This window comes from Sorex fumeus, unplaced genomic scaffold, assembly GCF_029834395.1.
Source record: "Sorex fumeus unplaced genomic scaffold, SorFum_2.1 ptg000171l, whole genome shotgun sequence".
Taxonomy (NCBI): Eukaryota; Metazoa; Chordata; class Mammalia; order Eulipotyphla; family Soricidae; genus Sorex; species Sorex fumeus.
In genome coordinates, this window is record NW_026606228.1 from 451944 (window position 1) to 473576 (window position 21633).

A 21633-nucleotide genomic window follows, 5' to 3' on the forward strand; every position below is an offset into this window, starting at 1 on the left:
TTGACAGTAAAGGACACACTTATTTTATACATTATTTTGTTGGGTTAAAAATAAAACATATGCCTATTTATATGGTGAGTGTTGCCAAAAGTTAGGTGTATGAATTGGGCTTTATTTCCCTTTTCTTCAATAGTCATGCTTCTAATCAGAATGACTAGCATGACAATTAAAATAAACATATTTCAATGTCTGTTAAACTGTGAACTTTTAAGCTCATTTGGATCTCTAGACTGTAGTGCAAGAGTTAAAATTAAACAAAAGGAACAAAAATCCAGCACAAATAAACTGAACCTAATTAGGGTAAAAAAACAGCCACAAAGTATTCCCTGCCTCCAGCCCAGAATGTTCTTCATAAGAGAGCCTATGCACTCTCAATCTAATCGACTTGAATGGTATTTGGCTGTGCATTGTCAGCCGCGAGTTTCCTGGGTATGATAAATCCAACACGTTGATCCCTGTGCTGCAATGTGTGTTAATTAAACCACATTCAAATGCGAGCCACCAGTGGTACACATCAGCATCAACATGTTAAAGTGGATTTACTTTTGTCAAGAAATAAAAATTGTTCTTTCATTAATTTAAACTTCAGAACTATAAGCCAATAAAGGCATTCTTTGTAATCAGCTGAATAGGAAGTGATGTACTAAATATGTTTATGTTCATTAAGAAATGCCAAAATGTTTCTTTTAAAATTTACTAGATGTTGGTGCTCACCTTGTGGGTTTTTTTCTCTTTCTTCTCCAAAACTTTGGAAGTAGTAAAGAGAACAGTAAAAGTTCAAAGCAGTATTAAAACCACTGCTAGAAGTGATAAAAAGTGCATTTCCTGAATATAATACAAATATAACTTTTAGAAACTAAAGGCACAAACTAAATAAAAAATGTATTACAAACTAGAAATGCACAGTTCAAGGTAATTACTATTAAGTAAAAGCTTTAAATATTTTTACTCATGGGTATTTAAAGTAGTTTGAAAATGATACATCATCAGTGAATTGCAAAAATGTATAATCACTTAAAATATAAGCAAAATAGACTCTAAAACTGACATCTTGGAATAGTGATAAAATACATCATCACATTTATGAATGTATTATCTATATACAGTTCACAAATTATATTTCCATTGATTTAAAAGTTATCAGAGGTTCTAAGAATTAAGGTCCATTTTTAGGCTGGTGTGGAGGTATTCAAATTTTCAACAAGTTTATTAGTAATTTTAGAATTCCATGATTAATAAATATTGTACCATTAACAAAGGCCTGATTCATAAAAAATGAGTAATATGGTTAGAGTCTGGATTAGTAATCTCTCAAACTGAAATACTTTTAAATTAAAAAAAGATGAATTATTCATGAATTCTCTGTCTATCAATAAATATTTAAGAATATAGCAATCCCACCCTAAGGTGAAATGTTTGAATATACTCTCTTCTACTGTCTTTGGGTCCTTGTCTTTCCCTCACAGTATTAAGTGTAGAATGAGCCAGATTCTTTCAAAACCTTACAGTGAGCCTTGATTCTGACTCTGCATATTTTTAAAGATACTGCCACCAAAAAACAAGGCAACAACCTCACACTGCATGTGGGTAGTAGCTGGAACATTTCGCCATAAATTCTCCTTCAGACATAGCAAAATGTCCAGACTTGGCTATGAAAGTGCTGAAGCTGGATCAGGGGAATTTTCTACAAGCCACATTGTGCTGTCGTGTATTTTCATTGGTGGTAATTTACAGTTGCACAGCATTTTACAAATTCTCTGCCACTGGGTATAAACCTCCCAGTTCACCAAGGGTCTTCTTTTACTATAGGAGTCACAGAGATTAAGAAACTGCGGCTGATAGGTAGTAACATGAATCCTGATCTTTCCCCCAAATTGAAATGATCACAGGACAAAAGAACTCTTCCTAGAAAATAGTTTTTCTTAGGCAGGAGAGGTAATGAATTCAAAATGCATAAGGAAACTAAAATTACTGGCCATATACATGATTTTAGTAAAAAAAATTCTGCTTCTCTATAATGAGTTCTAAAGTTATAAATTGTTAGGGCCAGAGTTATAACATATTAGGTAGGGCACTTGCCTTGCAAGTGGCCGATTCATGTTCAATCCCCAGCATTCCATAGGGTCCCCCAGCACTGACAATCATAAGTCCTTATTGCAGAGCCAGGAATAACCCCTCATCCCCTCCCCCCGCCAAAAGAAGACAAATCGTGCCCCCCCAATAAATGAAGACAGAAGTTATAAATTGGAAAGGGCTTGCTAAACTAAACTTAACTCAATTTCCTGACTATGACTGGGAGAGGTTTAATACAGGATTGTACATTTTGAAAGATAAATTTAAGTGGGGTTAAAACAACATAGTGGTAACTATTGAAATGTTTGGTTTGTTCTTCCTTTTAACTTTCTTTCATGTTAATACTCGTATGCTTTTCAAAGGTTTTGGCTCTTATGAATTTCTGCAGTGGTAGTGAATGCTTTTACTGGCATCCCAGGCATGTATGCCTGCTACAACCTCATTTTTTTTAGAGCCAGAATAATACTTTGTATAAAATTACTTTTCATGTGCATAAAACCATTGGATTAGTGTATACATACTGAAGGACTAATTGAAACTATGACCAAAACACACCCTATATATATGAAAGAGAAATTCCTACCCAGGTTAATAAAAGCTATGTTTCCATGACGCCAATATAGCTGGACAAATTGGCAAAAGAAATATAGTCAAAACAGGTTGTATGGGTAAAGTTACATTGACCAGCTGCCTTGGCATCACGTCCACACAAGCAAATAGTGACAATTCAGTCTGGTTACCACACCTACTGGGAAGCATGGTAGACAGCCCAGCCACCACACGGCAAAACACAGCACAATAACATGGCATTTACTCTAACAAGCAAGGAGGAATAATCAGGGAGGAAGGGTAAAGGGTCCTGACTAGCAGATGGTGGCTAAGGACATTTTACACTTCTTTTTAAGTTTCCTCTAAGAGATCTGGAAAATATGAAAGGGCTGGCAGTCTTTCGAAATGCAAGGTTCAGATACTATTGCACCACCTTTTCAAATAGCTTGCAAGTTCTGCCAACAGTGAAACATGAAACTTTGTGTCACAATATAGAGATAGAGAACCTTGGGTTCTTTCTTACTATTTAAACATATGCATGGCTCAACAAATTGAAAGTGGTGCTTTCTGAAAACTTGGTTGGAGCTATTTGAGTTCTACTTGTGTTATTTTGAATACTGCCACACAAGAACTAAAAACCGCTGTCGTTTTTCAAAGAGTTTAAATAAACAATATTAAAATACCATCTTCCGTCACATTGAAAGGCAGTTGGATATGTTTTTTCTCCATATTTACATATAGAGAGTTCTGATCTAGAAAACCAATACAATAAACCATTTTGTGTTTTAAAAACAGGCAGTCTTTGGTGACGCAAAGGCAGAGATTTTTTCTGTTACCTCCTGCCTATTTCGCTCTGTCTCATAAAGTGAATATTGTTGGCACTGTCAGAAAGTTCTAAATACTGCTCCACAGACAAAACAAAATAGCCATCATAACCTTGTACCCTCCCAGTACTCAAAAGCTGCTGCTTCTCCCCCTCCGTCCATGCCCGGGTACCCTCTTCCCCTTCTTGTAGCCTTCTCTGTTCCTTAGTCCAGGCCTGGGCCACGGCACGCTGTCTGGCAATCTCCAACACGTGATTCTTTTCCTCTTCGACAGTTGTTCCATACCGGATGTTGAAGCATAGAGCCCCATGCTGGAGTTGGATATCTGCAAACCGTCTAGTCCTCCCATTCAACACAGAAGTCATTTGGGATACAGTGACATTGACACCATTCTCTAGAATACGCCTCCCCCCAGTGTTACCAATGAGCACCAGGTCTTCCTCCAGAGACCCAAGTTTAATGAAGTAATGAGTGTCCCGCCCCTCTATGGTAAAATGTAGGTTTTCCAAGTAATGAGCATTATTGAGAATAGCAGCAAGCCGCCTGCTATCTTCATTGGCTACTCCTATAATATCGGCTGTTACTATGCCATCCTTGATGGCAAATTTAATACCTTTTCCAAAAACAGAAGGAACGGCAGCAAACCTGGGTTGCTTCCCTCCTTCAAGGCACCGTCCATCATTAAACTGGGGAGTCATAGGAAGTTGGTCCAAGGAAATGAAGTTCCTGAGCTGTTTCTGAAGCTCACACTGAATACCCAGGATAGTCTAGGAAAGCAGAAAGGCACAGTTCAAATGAAACAGAGGATTAGACACCTGGAATGTGTGTGTGACCATATACATACACACATACATATATACATATACATGCATACACACACACACATAGACAAATAGAAACACTCTGATACTGGAAGCAAAGTTTTGCAAGGTTGCTTCCTTCTCTAATGTGCTAGTTTGTAATTTAAAAACAAGCCAAATTTGGAATCTCTTCATCAGTGATTTGGAGAAGAAAACAGTAACAAGTGACTTCATCAGCTGGCCTTTATTTCTTCAGACCTTGATTAGTTAAATACAAGAAAATACTGAAACTTAATATTACAGAATGTCAGACCTGGAATTCATTTCAAGTTAAGTCCCACTCAAACAAAGGTATCTCATTTTCATCAATTCATCTTACTGGCTAGTTGTTATTACTTACTGTTTGTAGAGCAGAACATTAGGTAAGTGGGGTATAGAGAGATATGTTGGTCTCTGTTGCTTTCAAACAGCTTATAACCTTATAAATAGCAATAGGTAATCAACAAGAATTTCACTTATTGTTTTATGTAGACTTGGGGAAAATACTATTTTCACTAAGGGAAATTTCAAACACAATAAGAAATACAGAGAAACAAAAGATGAGCCTCTAAGTATCCATTAAAAGCTTCATTGATTTTCAACTGCTAAACTTTATTTTAAATATTTTTAAACTTTTATTGGCTTATCCTTGCTTTACAATGTGATCTAATTTAAGGGGCTTAGCTTCACACCTCTGTATATGTGTGACTGTCAGCATTCCTACTACCAAAGTTTCAGTACCATGTTATAATCCCACTCCCCCAAATCCGTTTCCTCATTCCTTCCACAAGCTCTTCCCCTTTCCCTCTGGGAACTGTTGCCAACAATTTTCACCATATCCTGGAGTTAATTTTGTCATTTCTTGGAAATGCGTTTGCCTTGCACACAGCCAATATGGCTGAACCGAGTTCGATTCCTCCGCCCCTCTTGGAGAGCCTGGCAAGCTACCGAGAGTATCTCGCCCGCACGGCAAAGCCTGGCAAGCTCCCCATGAGGTATTCCATATGCCAAACACAGTAACAACAAGTCTCACGATGGAGATGTTACTGGGCCCGCTTGAGCAAATCGGTGAATAACGGGAGGACCGTGACCGTGATCATGATTTTAATATTATATTTATAAATAATATCTATTTAAATGCATTTCCCTTTATAATATTTATACTTAAATTTAAGCCTTCCCAACTAAACCAGTTCTATTTCATTAGAGAACTTTATTGTTGTTCTTTGCAATTAAATGAAAAGTTCAATTTTTTTTTTGCATCACACCCAACAATACACAGAGGTTACTCCTGGCTCTGCACTCAGGAATTACTCCTGGCGGTGCTCAGGGGACCATATGGGATACTGGGAATTGAACCCTGGTTGGCTGCGTGCAAGGCAAACACCCTACCTGCTGTGATATCTGTCCAGCCCCTCAAATTTTTCTTTTGTATTTTCTGTTTGTACTTCAGACTACTCCTGACAAAATTATCTGTTGAATTTAATTTTGTTGGCATGCTTAAAGACTCATCCCTGCAATGTTGTTTTTCTTTATTGCTCTTATATACTTTCCCCCAGAAAAATCCAATTTCATTTGTCATCATGGTTTTGTTGCAGGGCCCACTTAATTTAATTTTTTTAAAATTTAGTCACTGTGAGATAAACCGTTACAGATGAGTAAGTAAAGAAATTATGGTACATCTACACAATCGAACACTACACAACTGCTTAAAAAATAAAGTCATAAAATTTGCTTATACATGGATGGACATAGAAAGTATCACACTGAGTGATATCAGTCACAAGCGAGGGACAAACATAGAATGATAGCACTCATTTGCAGGATTTAAATAACAAAACATAGTGTGTGAATAATACCCAAGACAGTAGAAACAAGAGTGGGGCAAGTGCAGTTAGGACAGAGAAGGGACCACAATGATAATGATAATTGGAAATGGTCACTCTGGACAAAAACTGAGTGCTCAAACAAAGTAAAGTGATATGCATAATACCCTTTCAGTAAATTATTTTTTAATCTGAAATCTGTTACCTTAATGTTGGGATTTTTGTTTATTTTTGGGCCACATTCATCTGTGTTCAGGGATTATTCTTGGCTCTGCACTCAGGGATTACTCCTTGCGAGCTCAGGGGACCATATGGAGTACTAGGGATCAAACCTGGGTTGACTACATGCAAGGTAAATGGCCTACTTGCTATACTATCTTCCTTGCCCCAGAATACATAATTGTTCTTGTTAGCCCACTTCAGAATTAAAAAATTGAGTTCCTCATTCCTCTTGCGTTCTATCACAGCAGCTACCAAATTACATGTTAAGTTTTGTATTCGGAAATTTCCAATATTCCCCACTCTTTCTTTATGAAGCTTTTTTAAATATCTCCTCATTAATCTGAAAAGTTTTAGTGAATATTTAAGAAGGCTCAAGATAAGAGAGCAAGTATATGTTAAATAGAATTTCAACTTTTTGGATGCTCTAATGTATTTTCAGCTAAATAGAGATGGTGATGTTTTCACTAACCTTTCCAGGATCCCACTCTTGAGTTTTTGTCTGAAGTTGCAGAAGTTCATAAGTCAAATCCATATCTACTAATTCTGGTTTAGGAAATCCAGGTAGAACATTGTGTAGCTGAAAACCAAATAGTTCCAACCAACTTCCAATATCTATGAGAGAAAAGATTTAAAAGAAAAAAAATTAATTCCCATACTTGACAACTTTTGTGGGAAGCTTGAAAGATTCCTCTCCTGCATTCAATGTGTGGTCAATTTAAAATTATAAAATAAAACCCTCTCCCCCTTATACCACCCATTCTAAAACATATGATCGTCTTTCTATAAGAAAACCTTCTGTCTCATGGATAAGCACAGCAATTGGCTGTTTGCTATAATAAAATTCTAATACAGCAATGTTACTAAGGCCACATAGGCTAAAATAATAGATTTATTGGATGGAACATAAACTTCAGTTTTCTTTTGTGAAATTACACATGTAAGCATTTAAGATAAGAATGAAAACTATGGGCAGAAATTTTTGTTTCTTTTTGGGCCACAGTCAGTGATACTCAGGGGTTGCTCCTGGCTCTGCACTCAGGAATTACTCCTAGCAGTGTTTGGTGGGTCATATGGGATGCTGGGAATTGAAGCCCAGTCAGCTGCATGCAAGCAAGCATACCCTACCCACTGTATTATCTTTTCAGCTCATGGACATAAACTTTTGAAATAAAAAAAAGAACCAGGATGCAAAACATCATGTTTTTTCTATTTGCATAGTTTTGCTCAGTCTAGAAGATGAAGGAAGAGAGTAACTGCACAATAACTTGTGGGCTAAGTGGCAGGAAGAGGAAGCATAGTCACAAAGACTGAGATTATGTGATAAACACAACTGAGTTATAAAGTTTAGCGTAAGTTTTATAGAATTTAAATACCTGTGGTGTACTTTGCAACATCTTGAATTTTGCCAACTGGGTAATTATTTTCGAAGGAGTAGAGATTGAATGGTTTAGGAAGGAGATTCAACTGTTTCCATATGTGATGATTAGGTGTTGTCCATCTACCAGCAACAACATCATAATCCCTTTGCCCCAGGTGCACTAATTTAGTTAGAAAATCATAGAGTCCTCCATGAAAACCAATGATGACCTGAAAGTCAGGGTAAGTATCATGATAGATATCTCCATAAGGAGTGTACAATATCTCTTTCATCACTTGACCTCGACTGCTGAACACGGCTAGTGGTGTGCCTGTATTATCACAAGCTACGTAATATTCTTCACCACTGCTTAACTCCATGGCAATAAGATGACCTTGGAGATCATAATACAAGGAAGTTATCTCAGAGCTTGTGTGGTTGTACAAATGAGTAATTCTAATGGGGTTGGCAAGGTCTGCATAAAAGAACTGAAGGTGCTGCCCTAGGCTGGACTTACTGGCGACACGTCGCCCAAGCCCATCATAGTAATACTGCACAGTCCAACCAGAAGCCTTATTATAAGCTTTCTGCAGCAGACCATTAGAATTATATTCAAATATGTCATTTCCTCTCTGTCTCAGAAAACCATCTTCGTCCATTTTATACTGAATTTCTCCTAGTCTGGTGATACGGTCTCGGAGGTCATATCGGAGAGGAGTAAGACGAGCACTGTTTCCATGGCTTAAGAGGTTGATGTTTCCATTTAGATCATAACTGTAACGCCACTGTGTCTTATCATTTAAAGAAACAGTCTGCAGTTGTCCGTCAGCATCATATTCATAGAAATATCTTGTGATATTGGCATCTACTCCTACTCTTATATCACATATTATCATACGGCCCATATTATCATATTGAATAGTCATCCAGTAGGCAATTGCCTTAAGGATTTCATATTGGACTTCAATAACTTGTCCGTTGGCATTGAAGATCTTGGTGTGCTTCATCATTGTAGTTGTTATGACCTGATTTAAGTCATAATTAATTACACTGAATTTTCCAAACTGCTCTGTTCTACCAGAGACATCAACATATCGGTACAGATCTATGGGCAAAGGGGTTTCATTGATCACAGCTTGCATGCTAGTGACACGGAAGTTGTTGTAGCTGTAGTCAAACCGTGCATTCACTAGGCCTTCTTCACTGAACCTGAAAATCTGACGTCCGATAAGAGGTCCTGAAGGAATAAAAAAAAAGTAATAAGAACAAAGATACTGGCCTAAAAGTCTAGCACTATTTTTTATTGTTTTTTTTTATTTTGGGGTCATACCTGGTGGTGTTCAGGGTTTACTTCTGCCACTGTACTCAGAGATCATTCCTGGTGGGTTTGGGGGACCATAGGAATTATCATGGATTGAGCCCAGGTTGGCTATGTGCAAGGAAGGTGCTCTACCTGCTGTACTATCACTCTGGTCCCTAGCATTATTTTCTTTTGTATAGCTATTTTTATATTCAAAACAAAATATTAGAGATTTCCCTCTGATATCTAATATCTGAGCAAATAATTTCATATATATTGTCTTATAGTTGTTCACAAAATGAGAAAAATATAAGTTATTGAATAACTGTGCTACAAAGTTCAGAATTCAAGTAACTGGATTTAGACATTTCATAAACTCAAATAATAAACTACATTTAAAAGTTCTGACAGGATATTTAGACATAAACCGAGACTTATAGAGGTCACATGGGGGTTGAACTAGTTTCAGTGAGACTCTTATCTTGCAGCTGCATCTTTGGGAAGATTTGGTGTGTGTGGTAACAGGTACACAGTTAGACTAGGTGCTTAGATATTAACTTTCTTGGGAGCTGAAGGGAAGAAAGGGAAATACACTATATGTTTCTGAGAAATCAGCTTTCCTGAAGCCCATAATGTATTTTTAATTTTAATGGAAGGTAATTTGAAAACTAAAGTGCAAGTTGGTTGGATGGAATGTCTAGGGGTTCATGCTTTTATCTCAGACTGATATGCCAAGTTTCAAAAGAAAATAGCAATGTGGCTGTACACATTAAACTCAGTTGCAACAAACCTGTTTGTCTGTATCTGATTGTGCAAATGAAGCCATCATGCATCAGGTGTATTGTCTTAATCACTCCTGAAGACTCTTCATATGTTAATGTGACCTGAGTGGTATCATAGAGAATCTCAGACAGCCGTGCTTGTTTGGTATACTTGTATAAAACTCTGCGGCCTGTCCCCATGTGCAGGGATTGTAGTAGTCTGCCATCTCGACTATAATCTTGGATGAAAGAAGTACTACTGTCAGGTGGGGTGTAGATGTTCCGATAGTAGCCTACTGAAAGCATGGTTTGTAAGCTGTGGCGCACCATACTTGGCATGGTGACTGAAAGCAGACAATCCGATTGGTCATACTCAAAGATGTAACGTCGCTGGCTGTGTAGGAGAAGCATCACAGACTGAAATGAGATAAAGGCAAAATAGCATAAAATGTACCACTAGAGTTGAGGAGATTAAAGGAAACAGATTAAATATTTGTCCATTTAACACTACTGTATCAAACACTGTCAATCAGGCCCTGGGCTGGTCCCTAATGGATGCAGCAGTGGGCAATATTGCTGATTATTCTCATAGAACTTGGAGTTTTAATAGAGCAGAAGCACACATAATCAAGCCACTACAATGTAGTGTCAAGTTTGTTGTTATGCAAAGAACAGGGTGTTTATGGGAGGCAGAGGAATAGTAATTAACCTACACTTAAAAGGTCAGGAAATGCTTCCTGGAGAAAGTGACATCTGCTGTGAGACTTTAAAGGAAGACAACATATTGACCACTTGAAGGTATGGAGGTAGGTGAGACCAGTAGAGGCAGAATACTCCTGACAGAGGACAAATCACTGTGAGGGTGTACATAATATAGAAAGCACACCCTTTTCACAAAATGAGAGGAACTCTGTAGCCAAATCAAGGATATACTGGGGAGGATGGTAGTGAAAAGAAAATACAAGGCTGGTGTCTAAATTGTGTTCTATGTTCTAAATCAAAATAAGTATTTGGAGTTTACATGTTGGTAACAGGAAGCACTGAAAGCAAGTCAAAGAATATGGAGAAGCAGATCTTGCAGATATGGGAGAAGCAGTTAAGCTTGTATTCTAGAATGGTTACCGTTGCTTCAGTGGAGAGACAGATTAGATGAAAGTAAATGCAGAGCAAGTCATGACACGTTAAGTCATAATCATTAAAATGCACATATTGACCTCAGGTCATTGAAATCGTCCTGAAAAACTGTATTTGATACACTATTAGTGGGTCAGAGAGATCGTACAGGAGATTAGGTACTTGCTTGCACATGGCTGACCCTGTTTGATCTCTGGCATCACATAGGGTCCACCAAGATTCACCAGGAGTGATGGATCCCTAAGTGCAGAGCTTGGAGTAAGCTTTGAGTTCCACTGACTGTGGCCCAAATCCTCCCCCAATAGTATTATTATCATTGCTTTGAAATTCATGTGTTAATCTACATAATGGGGTCATGGCACAAAAAGTGAAAATCTGTAACTATGCAAACCCTCTCCCAGTAACTGATCTGTATTTCATGAGCAGCTATTTGTGAGATATAATGCCTTGTCTGTATATTAGGTATTTCATTGACATTGGCTCATCTTATTTTAATTTCAGATACAAAAAAGCATTGTTTTAGGGAGGACTCAATTCTCTTCCTAATTGAAAAGCATTTAAATCTCATCTTTTTAATAAAATTAAAATTGCTCACCTCTGGAGATTCTGCTGTAACATCTTAAGGGAGCTTTACCTTTCCCATGTTAAAAATACCTTTTCAAGAAAAAGAATTTATCTGAGCCTTATATTCTGGTTTCTGTTATAAAAACAATAGGTGCTCCTTTATCTTCTAAATATAAATTTTACATAAATATTTATGAATATGAATTATAGAAACACATAATCTACATTTAAACTTTTTAAACAGGAAATACTATTCTAATATTGAACATGCTTCTTGAAAATCATGTCCTCCCTGCTCTTCTGATAATTATTGATTTCAAAACACATGTCAGTACTAACCAGCTCTTCTTTGTGCATTCCCTCATTCTTTCTATCCTTTCCACCAAGTACTCTGACCGGGAATGCAGAGGAAACTTTGTCACCTGTGGACAATCTGCCACATTGGAAGCCTGGCTGAACAGAAGGAGACCTGGAGCTCCTGCATACGTCTGAAGTTGTAAAGGAAGAAAGGCAGGGGGAAGGGGGCATTCGAGGAAATAGCTCAGTGCAAGGCTCTGCCTTGCAAGCACATGTTCTCAAATTGCATTCCCATTCTGCCCACATGCACAGAGTACAGCTCTCATGACTCTTCTGTCGTTCATCTCCCCCCCACCCCCCGAATTCAGTGCAATGACAGAGTGTGAAAAATCTGGAGCTTCACACCAGGGATGTGTGAACACGGCTAGTGTGTTATCTCACCTATACAATGGAATATTACACAGTCACCAAAAAAAAATGAAGTCAAGAAATTTGCTTATAAATGGATGCACATGGAGAGTATCACTGTCACTGTCACTGTCCTCCCATTGTTCATCAATTTGCTTGAGCGCAATAACATCTCCATTTTGAGACTTGTTGTTACTGTGTTTGTCATATTGAATATATATATATATGTAAAATACGTCACGGGTAGCTTGCCAGGCTTTGCCGTGCGGGCGAGATACTCTTGGTAACTTGCCGGGCTCTCCCAGGGGGGTGGAGGAATCGAACCTAGCTCATCTGGGGTGGCTGCGTGCAAGGCAAACGCCCTACCTCTATGCTATCGCTCTAGTCCAGAGAGTATCATGCTGAGTGAAATGAGTCAGAAGCAGAGAGACAGAAATAGCACCCATTTGTGGGATATAAGAAAATACGGCATGAGACTATTACCCAAGGACATGAGGGGCCAGGAAGACTGGTCCTGGAAAATTGCCACAAGTGGGGTGGGGTGGGGAGGGCAGTTAGGATAGAGAAGGGACCACTATGACAAAAATAGTTGGAAATGATCACTCTGGGGAAGAATTGAGTGTTGAAAATAGGTAAAGGGTTATGCATGATAACCTTTCAGTACCTCTATTGCAAACCACCATACCCAAAAGGAAAAGGAGAGAGAGAGAGAAATAGCAAGAGACAGTGAGCAAGCAAGCGAGCAAGAAAGAGAGACAAGAAAAATGCCTGCCTAGAGGCAGACTTGGGGTGGAGATGAATGACGGAGAGTGGGGACATTGGTGGTGGGAAATGTACACTTATGAAGGGATGGATGTTGGAACATTGAATGACTGACTACTAATTATGAACAACTTTATAACTGTGTTTCATAGTGATTTAACTAAAAAATTAAGAAGAAAATAAAAGAATAAGTTTTTTAAATGTGTGTTACCTCTGGCAAATATTGCAGCTGAAAGAACTGCGGCACCTTGGCCAGGAGTGCAACCCCTGGTGAGGATATTGGTGAGCACAAAAGTGATTCTGGGTGAGCACTACAACCAGAATGTGTGCAAGCACTGTGATTAAGAGTGTAAATTCCAGTAAGCTCAATTGCTAGTGCCACAACTAAAGTATGTGAACCCTGGTCATTGCAACAACAACAGAGCATTCACAAAAGCAGTAAAAAGGGGATATAAAGGAGGAAAATAAAAGAGAATGGTAGGGTGTCTGTGTGTGGGGGGGGGGCAGAATTGGGAATTTTCCTTTGAATAAGGTTCTGATGGAAGTGGGCTGGGATGAAGAAAGAAGCTTTATGCGGGAATTGGTAGAGAACATCTATGTGGAAAGTCAGATTCCTCAGCTCCTTTCCACTCTCTTCTGTCAATTTGCCACAAATGACATCTGTCACCTGTGACATGGGCCAGGGACAATTACCATATGGCTCTTACACATTTTCTAGTATCAGCCTGCTGGGGCCAAGCCTTTTCCAGCCATTGTTCTACCCTTGCATAAACATATACAGCACATTGCCAGTGTTTTTTTTCCCGATTTCATCTTCTATACCACAGCGAACCATCAAGTGACCCTGTCCTTAGGTAGTGTTGAGACTGTTCTGTCTCCAAAGCTCCCATATCTTGTTTAAAGCTTCCTGCCAATGACAAGAATGTAGATGATGCGATTAGAAATCTCATGAATGTAACTAGTGTGTTGCCAGGATCCCAGTTAGTTCTCACTTGGCTGCTTTTATACTTTGGGTGGCCATTATTATCCATGTGTTCAGCTTATAGGCCCATCCAATGCCCAGAGAGCGGCTGCAGGATAAAAGGCCATTTCTTATTGGAATAAACAATATAGTGGGAGACTTTCTATTTTCTTAATTGACTGTGAGATCCTATAAAAATATCATTGCAAAGATGGAGAATAAAAGCACAATCATGGCTATATTTGAACACTATAGCACTGTAGCACTGTCCTCCCATTGTTCATAGATTTGCTCAAGCGGTCACCAGTAACATCTCCATTGTGAGACTTGTTACTATTTTTGGCATATTAAATATGCCACCAGGAGCTTGCCAGGTGTGCTGACGGGATACTCTCAGTAGCTTGCTGGACTTTCCAAGAGGGGTGGAGGAATTGAACCCAGGTTGATCACGTGCAAGGCAAACGCCCTACCCGCTGTACTATTGTTCCAGCCCATATTTGAATAATTTGTAGAAATGTGAAAAGTGAAAGCATTGAATTACCACCAGATGGCAGTGTGGGACCACTAGGAAGATCAAACCTAAAGCCGTATTTTGTCCCTCCAGGCAGCCTTTGAAAAAACTTCAGCCACAAAGAGGCAATTTTGTGTAAATGTATCAGACTAAAGCATCTTATTAAACAATTATGAAATACATTTAAATGCTTTTTAGAAATGAAGCTCTTAGGAATGATTTTAGGAAACTGAAAGATTTACATTTACCGTAATACAAAATTTTAGCTCTACAAGTCTTCAAAATATAATTAACTCAGAGAAGTTTCATAAATCAAGATAGAGAATTAATGACCACAGAGAGAAAAATTAAGAAACAATAATTGATTTTTTAATAGAGAGGAGATCATTTAAGCAACCACAGCTATTATGTAATATTTTTCTCCTAATGGCTACTGGCCTTTGTACATGAAAATGATATGAGCAACCTGTACTCAAGAGGAAGTCAAACAAGTTTTACTAAATTTCTGCACCTAAAGGTGGAATGTCTGTGTTTTTAAAAAATATATTGTGTAAGAATGGCAAGCAGATTTACAGAGGCAATGCAGAAATATTTGATGTATAAAAATATACCTTTTAAAAGGAACACACATTTTAAAGTTTTAGAATTTTTACTTTAAAATATACAAGAGGCAGCCTCTTTGTCCTTGCTCTGTCCCAGACATAGTGAAAGAATGGGCCAGCAAAGGTTATACTAAAGAGAGGTCTGGAAAGAGCACTTCATCCCCACTGGAAATGTTACATGTAAATTGGGTTTTGGTGAATTTAATATCCTTTCCCTTTTTTCTTCAATCATACTTTCAAAGATGCTTTTCTTTACCCTTTCTTTCCCACCCTGTTCTCCTTCCTCCCCTCCCCTCCCCTCCCCCTCCCCTCCCCTCCCCTTCCCTTCCCTTCCCTTCCCTTCCCTTCCCTTCCCTTCCCTTCCCTTCCCTTTCCTGTTTATCTTGAAGTAGCAGTAAGCAATAGCATTAAGGTCTCAAATAGAAATAACGAAATATACCATTTTAATGGAGAGAAAATTTTATTGAGAGATGGATGTGCTGGGTACTTTATATTGAGTTATTTCATTTAATGATTGCACCTTTTCAGTGAATTAATTATTATTACTGGTAATAAAGATGTTATAAAATAAATCTTATGATAAATGATTTTGGGAAAGTGAAGGTCCATTCCAAAATTATGAGCTTTGTTGGTTCATTTTTGGGTAGTAAGATTGCATAAGTCAGAGACTACGTTTTAATTAAAGAACACATCAAATGTGAAACCAAGAAAAGGGTCAAAAGTCAAACAAAAGCAAATGTGATTTGGTTTTTGTCACTGGTCAGTAAACTAGTCTTTGGAAGTCACTGGAACTTTTCATAATAACATTATTCTGGGTCAATAAAGTCTTATTTAATGTCTACAGCAGACACTGACAGTCTTACAGTTTTCTTTTGTTTTGAAAGAAAAATTGCCAACTACGTTTGTATAGCAAAGAGAACTTATGTGAAGTTCACTTTACATAATTCTTTACTCAAGTAAGCTTGATGAAATAATCAGCTAACTCAGAAAAAAGAAACAAAGAAATTGTTTCACTGGTGTCAGAAAAGAGGCTCCATGATTGCATACTGGGCTGAAAAAGTCAGTTTTCAATAGGTTCTTTTGTTATTGTAGAGACACCCAAGAAGAAAGTCCTAGGAGAGTGAGATGCAAGCCTCTATGGACAATTAGTTCAGTGACCAGCCTATGGTACTAACAAGGTTGGGGTTAGGAGTTCAAGCTCTCTTATTCCTAAAGAGTGAGGGTGCAGTAAACTCTAGGAATTGCAGGATCAGTGCAAACCTTGGCTCATTTCTGAAAAACAGTTCTACCTACAGTCTGATATTAATAAATATGTTTTGAATTTTCATAAGTGGGTCATCATGACATGCCTTGTTGTTAAAAAGACACCACTCAACATATGGATTCACTGACTTTTGTCCAAAAGTTTCAATTCAAAAGTCACAATACTTTTGAGTTTTGTCTACAAGTATAGGACACAAGTTTCACACCTTGTGGACTATAGTCATATGACAGTGTCAATCATACTTGTTATTAAAATTCAACAGAAAAAACCCACTCTATAAGATTCAGAGAATTCTCAATGTCAAGTTCAGATTATGGTATGAATAATTTCCGTAGCAGTAAAAGACAACAGGGTGGATGCAGCTTTACCTTGATTCCTACTAGCTCCCAAGTCAGATCCTTATCTCCTAGAAATTTCTAACTGCAAATTCCCTAGCAACTAACTAGAAAATAGAAAAATACTTTTATAATAACATACATGTAGTGGCACACTGTATTTTTAAAACTTTGGCATAACAGATAGGATTTGTATCATTTGGTAAAAATAGTGAATTTTGTTAAGTGAGCTCTGACTTCTTATGACTTTTCTACAAATTTATATGGGTTACATTGTACTAGTTACCCTCAAAGTCTTAATGGAAAACGTTTTGCAACTTTCTCAGAAATTAAATAAAGACTGAATAATTCAGTTGAATGTATAGATTTGGGAGACAAGAGACACTATCGTAGGGCATCTGAATTGAGATGGCAGATGCGAGATCATTTTGTCTTAATGCTCTCTGGTACAGATCTGGACAGAAAGCATTTTATTGTGTGTGGGCTGGTGTTTGGCAAATTGTTTGGTGTCAGCACTAAAATCTTTGTCTACTACAATAAGAGGCTATGAGCCCCCATTTTGGATGTTATTGAAGACTTATTACAAAGGACAATTACCAATGAGACCCCACAGATATGAGTTCCTTGAACTGATTACTTATAAAAATTTGTTCTAAAATATATTCTACTACAATTCCACTGACTATATGAACAAAATTAGAATTTCTTACCCTCTGTTTGAGAGGTGGTTTTTCAGAGCTCATATGCATTAACAGATAATTTTGTAATATCTAGCTGTTTTACTTCAACATTTACTTTCAAAATACTAAAAGATACCCTTTAAAGAGCATGGAAAATATGCTTAAATAAGGAGAAAACTAAATTATTTTCCTGGCTTCAGTTTGAAAGAGTGCCTGGCAGAATGTGGGGTTAGAGAAAGTTTTCAGCTAAAGAACAACTTATTCTTACATGTACAACATTTTAAAACCACTTCTGAAGAGAACAGAAAAGCCAAAACAGAGACTTTTCTGCTGTGGTTTCTCACCCAGGTGCATAATTAAGATCGTTTTCAATATTCTCATCCATAAACTCAGAACCAGTTTTTTTCCCTATATACTTACCTTTTCTAAGTAAGTATAGCTCCAGATTTTCCCATCAGCCCAAGTTCTTGAAATTATTTTTCCACTCTGGTCATATTCCATTTTCTCATTCCACGTCCCTCTTTGAATAAATGTCACTAATCCCGAAGGTGAATATGTGATGTTAACTTCGTTATATCTGCTTATGGGAGACCACAGAACAGGTCGTCCCGTCTGGTCATAAAGAATCCGAAGGGTGAATTTTCGATGGTCATCATAGATCTTTCCTGTGCGAGTTATATGATCAAAATCTATGGAGAGCAGGTTTCTGTTATGAGTCTACAAAAAAGAAATATTAAATTCATATTAAACACTGTTTACCTCTTCTAGTGCATTCACTTGGGAAGTTTTTGTTTTTCTCCTGGGGACCACAGCAAGCAGTGCTGGGGCAAGTATTTGGTGCCAGGATATAACCTAGGCCTCCTTCATGAAAACATGTATTCTAAGCTCTTTGATTTATCTCTGTGGAAAAAATATTTTAATCCTTTTTCCTTGCACTTAGTATTGCATATGAGAACCTGATTTTAATTTCATTTCATTTTTTAAATTGTTCACAACTATTTATTACATTTAATATTCAAACACCAATTCCACCACCATTCCACCTTCCCACCACCTTATTTTGAATATTTCCACCTGGAACCCCAAACCCTGCTCCCAAAGCAGAGTTGATATAATTTATTTTGTATTGCTTGTTATGAATAATCCAGTAAAATGATCCAAAACATTTTTCTTAGAGGAAAGTGTTTGAAGATTATTATATTTATTTCACCCTGGAACAATTAAGCCCTTGTATAAGAGATTACTAACATGTTGTTAAAGGTTGAACTTTACTTGCATATATATATCTATATATATATACATACATAAATGTATATTTCCCCCCTGAGATTGGTTGCTTTCTACTTTAAACCCCATCAAATGTGGTGAACTACTCTTGGTACATCAGTGGTGCAAAGTATGAGATGTTGTGTGGCTGGGAATGTGGCTGCATACTCTCAGAATTCTAAATTTTAAAATATGGTTATACAGTAGATTCATTCATTGGTGAGGCACGCCTAAGCCTGTGGAGAGTGGCTGTGAGCATGGAAGCAATTGAATTTTGGAGGTTTTTGGATTCTGGAGCTCTGTTAGGGTGGGGAGGGGAACTCTCCCATCCCTCTCTGTGCTGTCCTGAATGAGACAGCCTGACCAGGGGTCTGAAGGCATCTCTGAGGCAAGTTAAGAACTTGATTTTAATTACTCTGTCTGTCCATTTCATGAAAGGGCTCAAACCCAAGGCATCACACATTAAAGGCAAGTGTTCTAACGCTGAGTTACATCTCTGGAGTGAAGTTTTCCCCTGCTGCTCCAATAACGGAGTCTTCCTCACCTTTGAATCTTTGAAGTTTAATAATGATTGCTCATGCTGCTGCTGCTTTTTATTCTTCTACAGGAGTGCATAATCTTGGAGTTTAGGGATCTGTCTAGTTCTAGCCTATGTTAGATCACCAGTATATTGTTGTAGGTTCCCCCTGCCAAACTCAAGTGAAGTTTCAAGTGTAGATACAAGTTATATAATCAATATTTTGCCTTGCTCTGTTATGATTTTTATTTTGAAAGAATCTGACCACTTAGAAATTGCAGAAACAGAACAGAATTACTGTGTATACTTTCAAGGGATAGTCCTCTAACTCTGATAGAGGGAGGCCAAGAATATTCTGGAAGGAACCAGGCAAGAATGAAAAAGGAGACCCAGATAAGAATAAATATCACTGTGAGGTCCAGAGCAGTAATATAGTGGGTAGGATTCCTTCTTTGCATCTGGTCCCCCAGGGTTCTATCCTTGCCACAACATATGGTCCCCAAGCATCACCAACAGGTGAAGCCAGAGTGCAGATCCAGGAGTAATCCCTGAGTACTACCTGCTGTGGTTTCCTCCACACACAAAAAAATAACCAAAGAAAACATCAGTGTGCCAGGATCCAGGAGATATTTAATTAGCCCTAAGTTTGTGCACAGGTCATTTCTTCTACCTGGGTCTTAACTTTCTTATCTATGAAATGGGAAGGATATTACCTCTTTACATCACAGAGAGGTATTAACAAGTGAGATTTCATATACAGGTATCTGATGAAGAGTAAATATAAAAGGTTCTGGAGAGATGGCTCAAAGGGCCGAGGCAGTGCTGCTTTGCATGCTTGAGACCTGAGTTAAATTCCTAGCACCTGTGGTTCCTCAAACCCAAGCACATCCAATATTGCCCCACTGACCCTTAGTGTCATGTATCTCCAGCAGTGTCTCTTTTCTGGGCCTTAGAACCGAATTATCAGGCCATGTAGCATCATGCTGATTTGACCTGAGGGTAACACCTGAGCATTGCTTGGATGCCCCCCACAATACACAATTTTCAAAACAAAAACATTTATAAAATATAATCATTAATTTATGTAGTATATATATTTAAATTAAATATAAGAAAACTATATACAATATAAAGAACACTGTTGCAAATGATTATTTTAGAATATTTATTTAATATCCCAATTTAATTTTTCATTTAGAATATTTACTTTTCTCATTTCAGTTAGGCTTTGGAATGAGCCCATGTGTCAGAGTTCAAGATGAATTTGGTTTGTTGTGTTAGGTATATGTATGTAGGAATTGTCAAGATAATCCTAGATAGCATATTAAGTATGTGTTCAATGAGGTAGGAGAAATAAACTAACTTCAGGATTTGACTATGATTAACTACATTAATCATAGTTAGACTAAACTGATTCACCAATTACTCAACTACATTTTATATTCATTTTAATATTTCGTGGTCAAGGATTCCTTTAAATATTTTAAAATTATGAATGTGTCCTTAGCAAAATGCACATGGGTACATTTGGGAACATTTCAATAACATTGATGAACCACTCCTACAGCAGCTATCAATCTGTTTTCTGTATCTATAAGTTTGGCTTTCTTTTGTTTACATATAAATGAGATTCACAGTGTTTTTATCTTAATGGCCTCAATGAATAAAATGTCAAGAATTTCACTCCAGGCTTTCTCAGAGATGGGATTAGTGACCTCCCCCAATGTCTCCATACTTCCAGAAACCCTGGCAGCCACGTTCATGCCCCATCACCACCTGCTGTTAAAGTTCATCTAGTTCTCTGTCAAATAGACTCATAAATAAATCTTAGAAGATATCACCCAGCTGCAAAAATTTCTCGGACACTTGTTCCGATCTGAGACCTTCAGGACACTTTTGGAAGTAGTTGGGACAACCTCCACCTAAACAAAGCCCCAGAAGCCACACCCACACCCCAAACCCATGTCTATGCCTCTGGTTGGACTATCCAGTTAAATATTCTGGATTTTCTATAGTGTACATCTACATTTGTGGCTGTGCGACATCTTAAAAATCTACAGTACTTACATCCTAGTATTAGCACACCAGATTGGATGGGAATGGAATGCAGAAGCCAATCAATCTTGACTAATAAAATCAGTAACACAGAAGGCTTAACTTGCAAAAACTGCTTAAGGAATTAATGTCCCCATAGTGAGATACAACCATTTTCACAAATTTTCTTCTACGGAAATGATTTTTGGTCATTTCATCAGCCATTTAGTGGTAACAAACAATATAGGATAAATTATCGTGGGCTTGCTACAGGGGCAGGTTTGAGGTGGTTGGGAAAATGAAAACAATAGTAGAGGGAAAGTGACAATGGTGTTGGTGATGGTGTTGGAATATTGAATTCCTGGAACAAATCATCATAAACAACTTTGTAAACTGTGGTGTTTAAAGTGGGGGAAAAACCCAAGAGTTTCATTTTAGTCTTTCATCTTTCATTTCTCACTCCTTGCTTCCCCTCAACCCCAAATAATAAGTGATATGCTTCATTGAAGAAAATTGTAAAACATAGAATTATGCAATCCTAGTTACC

At 37.7% G+C, this 21633-nt stretch overlaps 1 protein-coding gene across 1 annotated transcript in view; it reads right to left on the reverse strand.

Moving 5' to 3' along the window:
* Positions 1–2522: 2522 nt before the first annotated feature.
* Positions 2523–21633, reverse strand: part of TENM1 (teneurin transmembrane protein 1) — a 784494-nt gene continuing 765383 nt past the window's right edge. Inside the window, exons 28-32 of the mRNA XM_056107733.1 lie at positions 17690–17986; positions 9781–10168; positions 7707–8927; positions 6803–6945; positions 2523–4213 (exon numbers count right to left, since the gene is read on the reverse strand). Of these exons, the coding sequence (XP_055963708.1) occupies positions 3455–4213; positions 6803–6945; positions 7707–8927; positions 9781–10168; positions 17690–17986 (2808 nt within the window). The 3' untranslated portion in view covers positions 2523–3454. The remainder of the gene's footprint in view (positions 4214–6802; positions 6946–7706; positions 8928–9780; positions 10169–17689; positions 17987–21633) is intronic.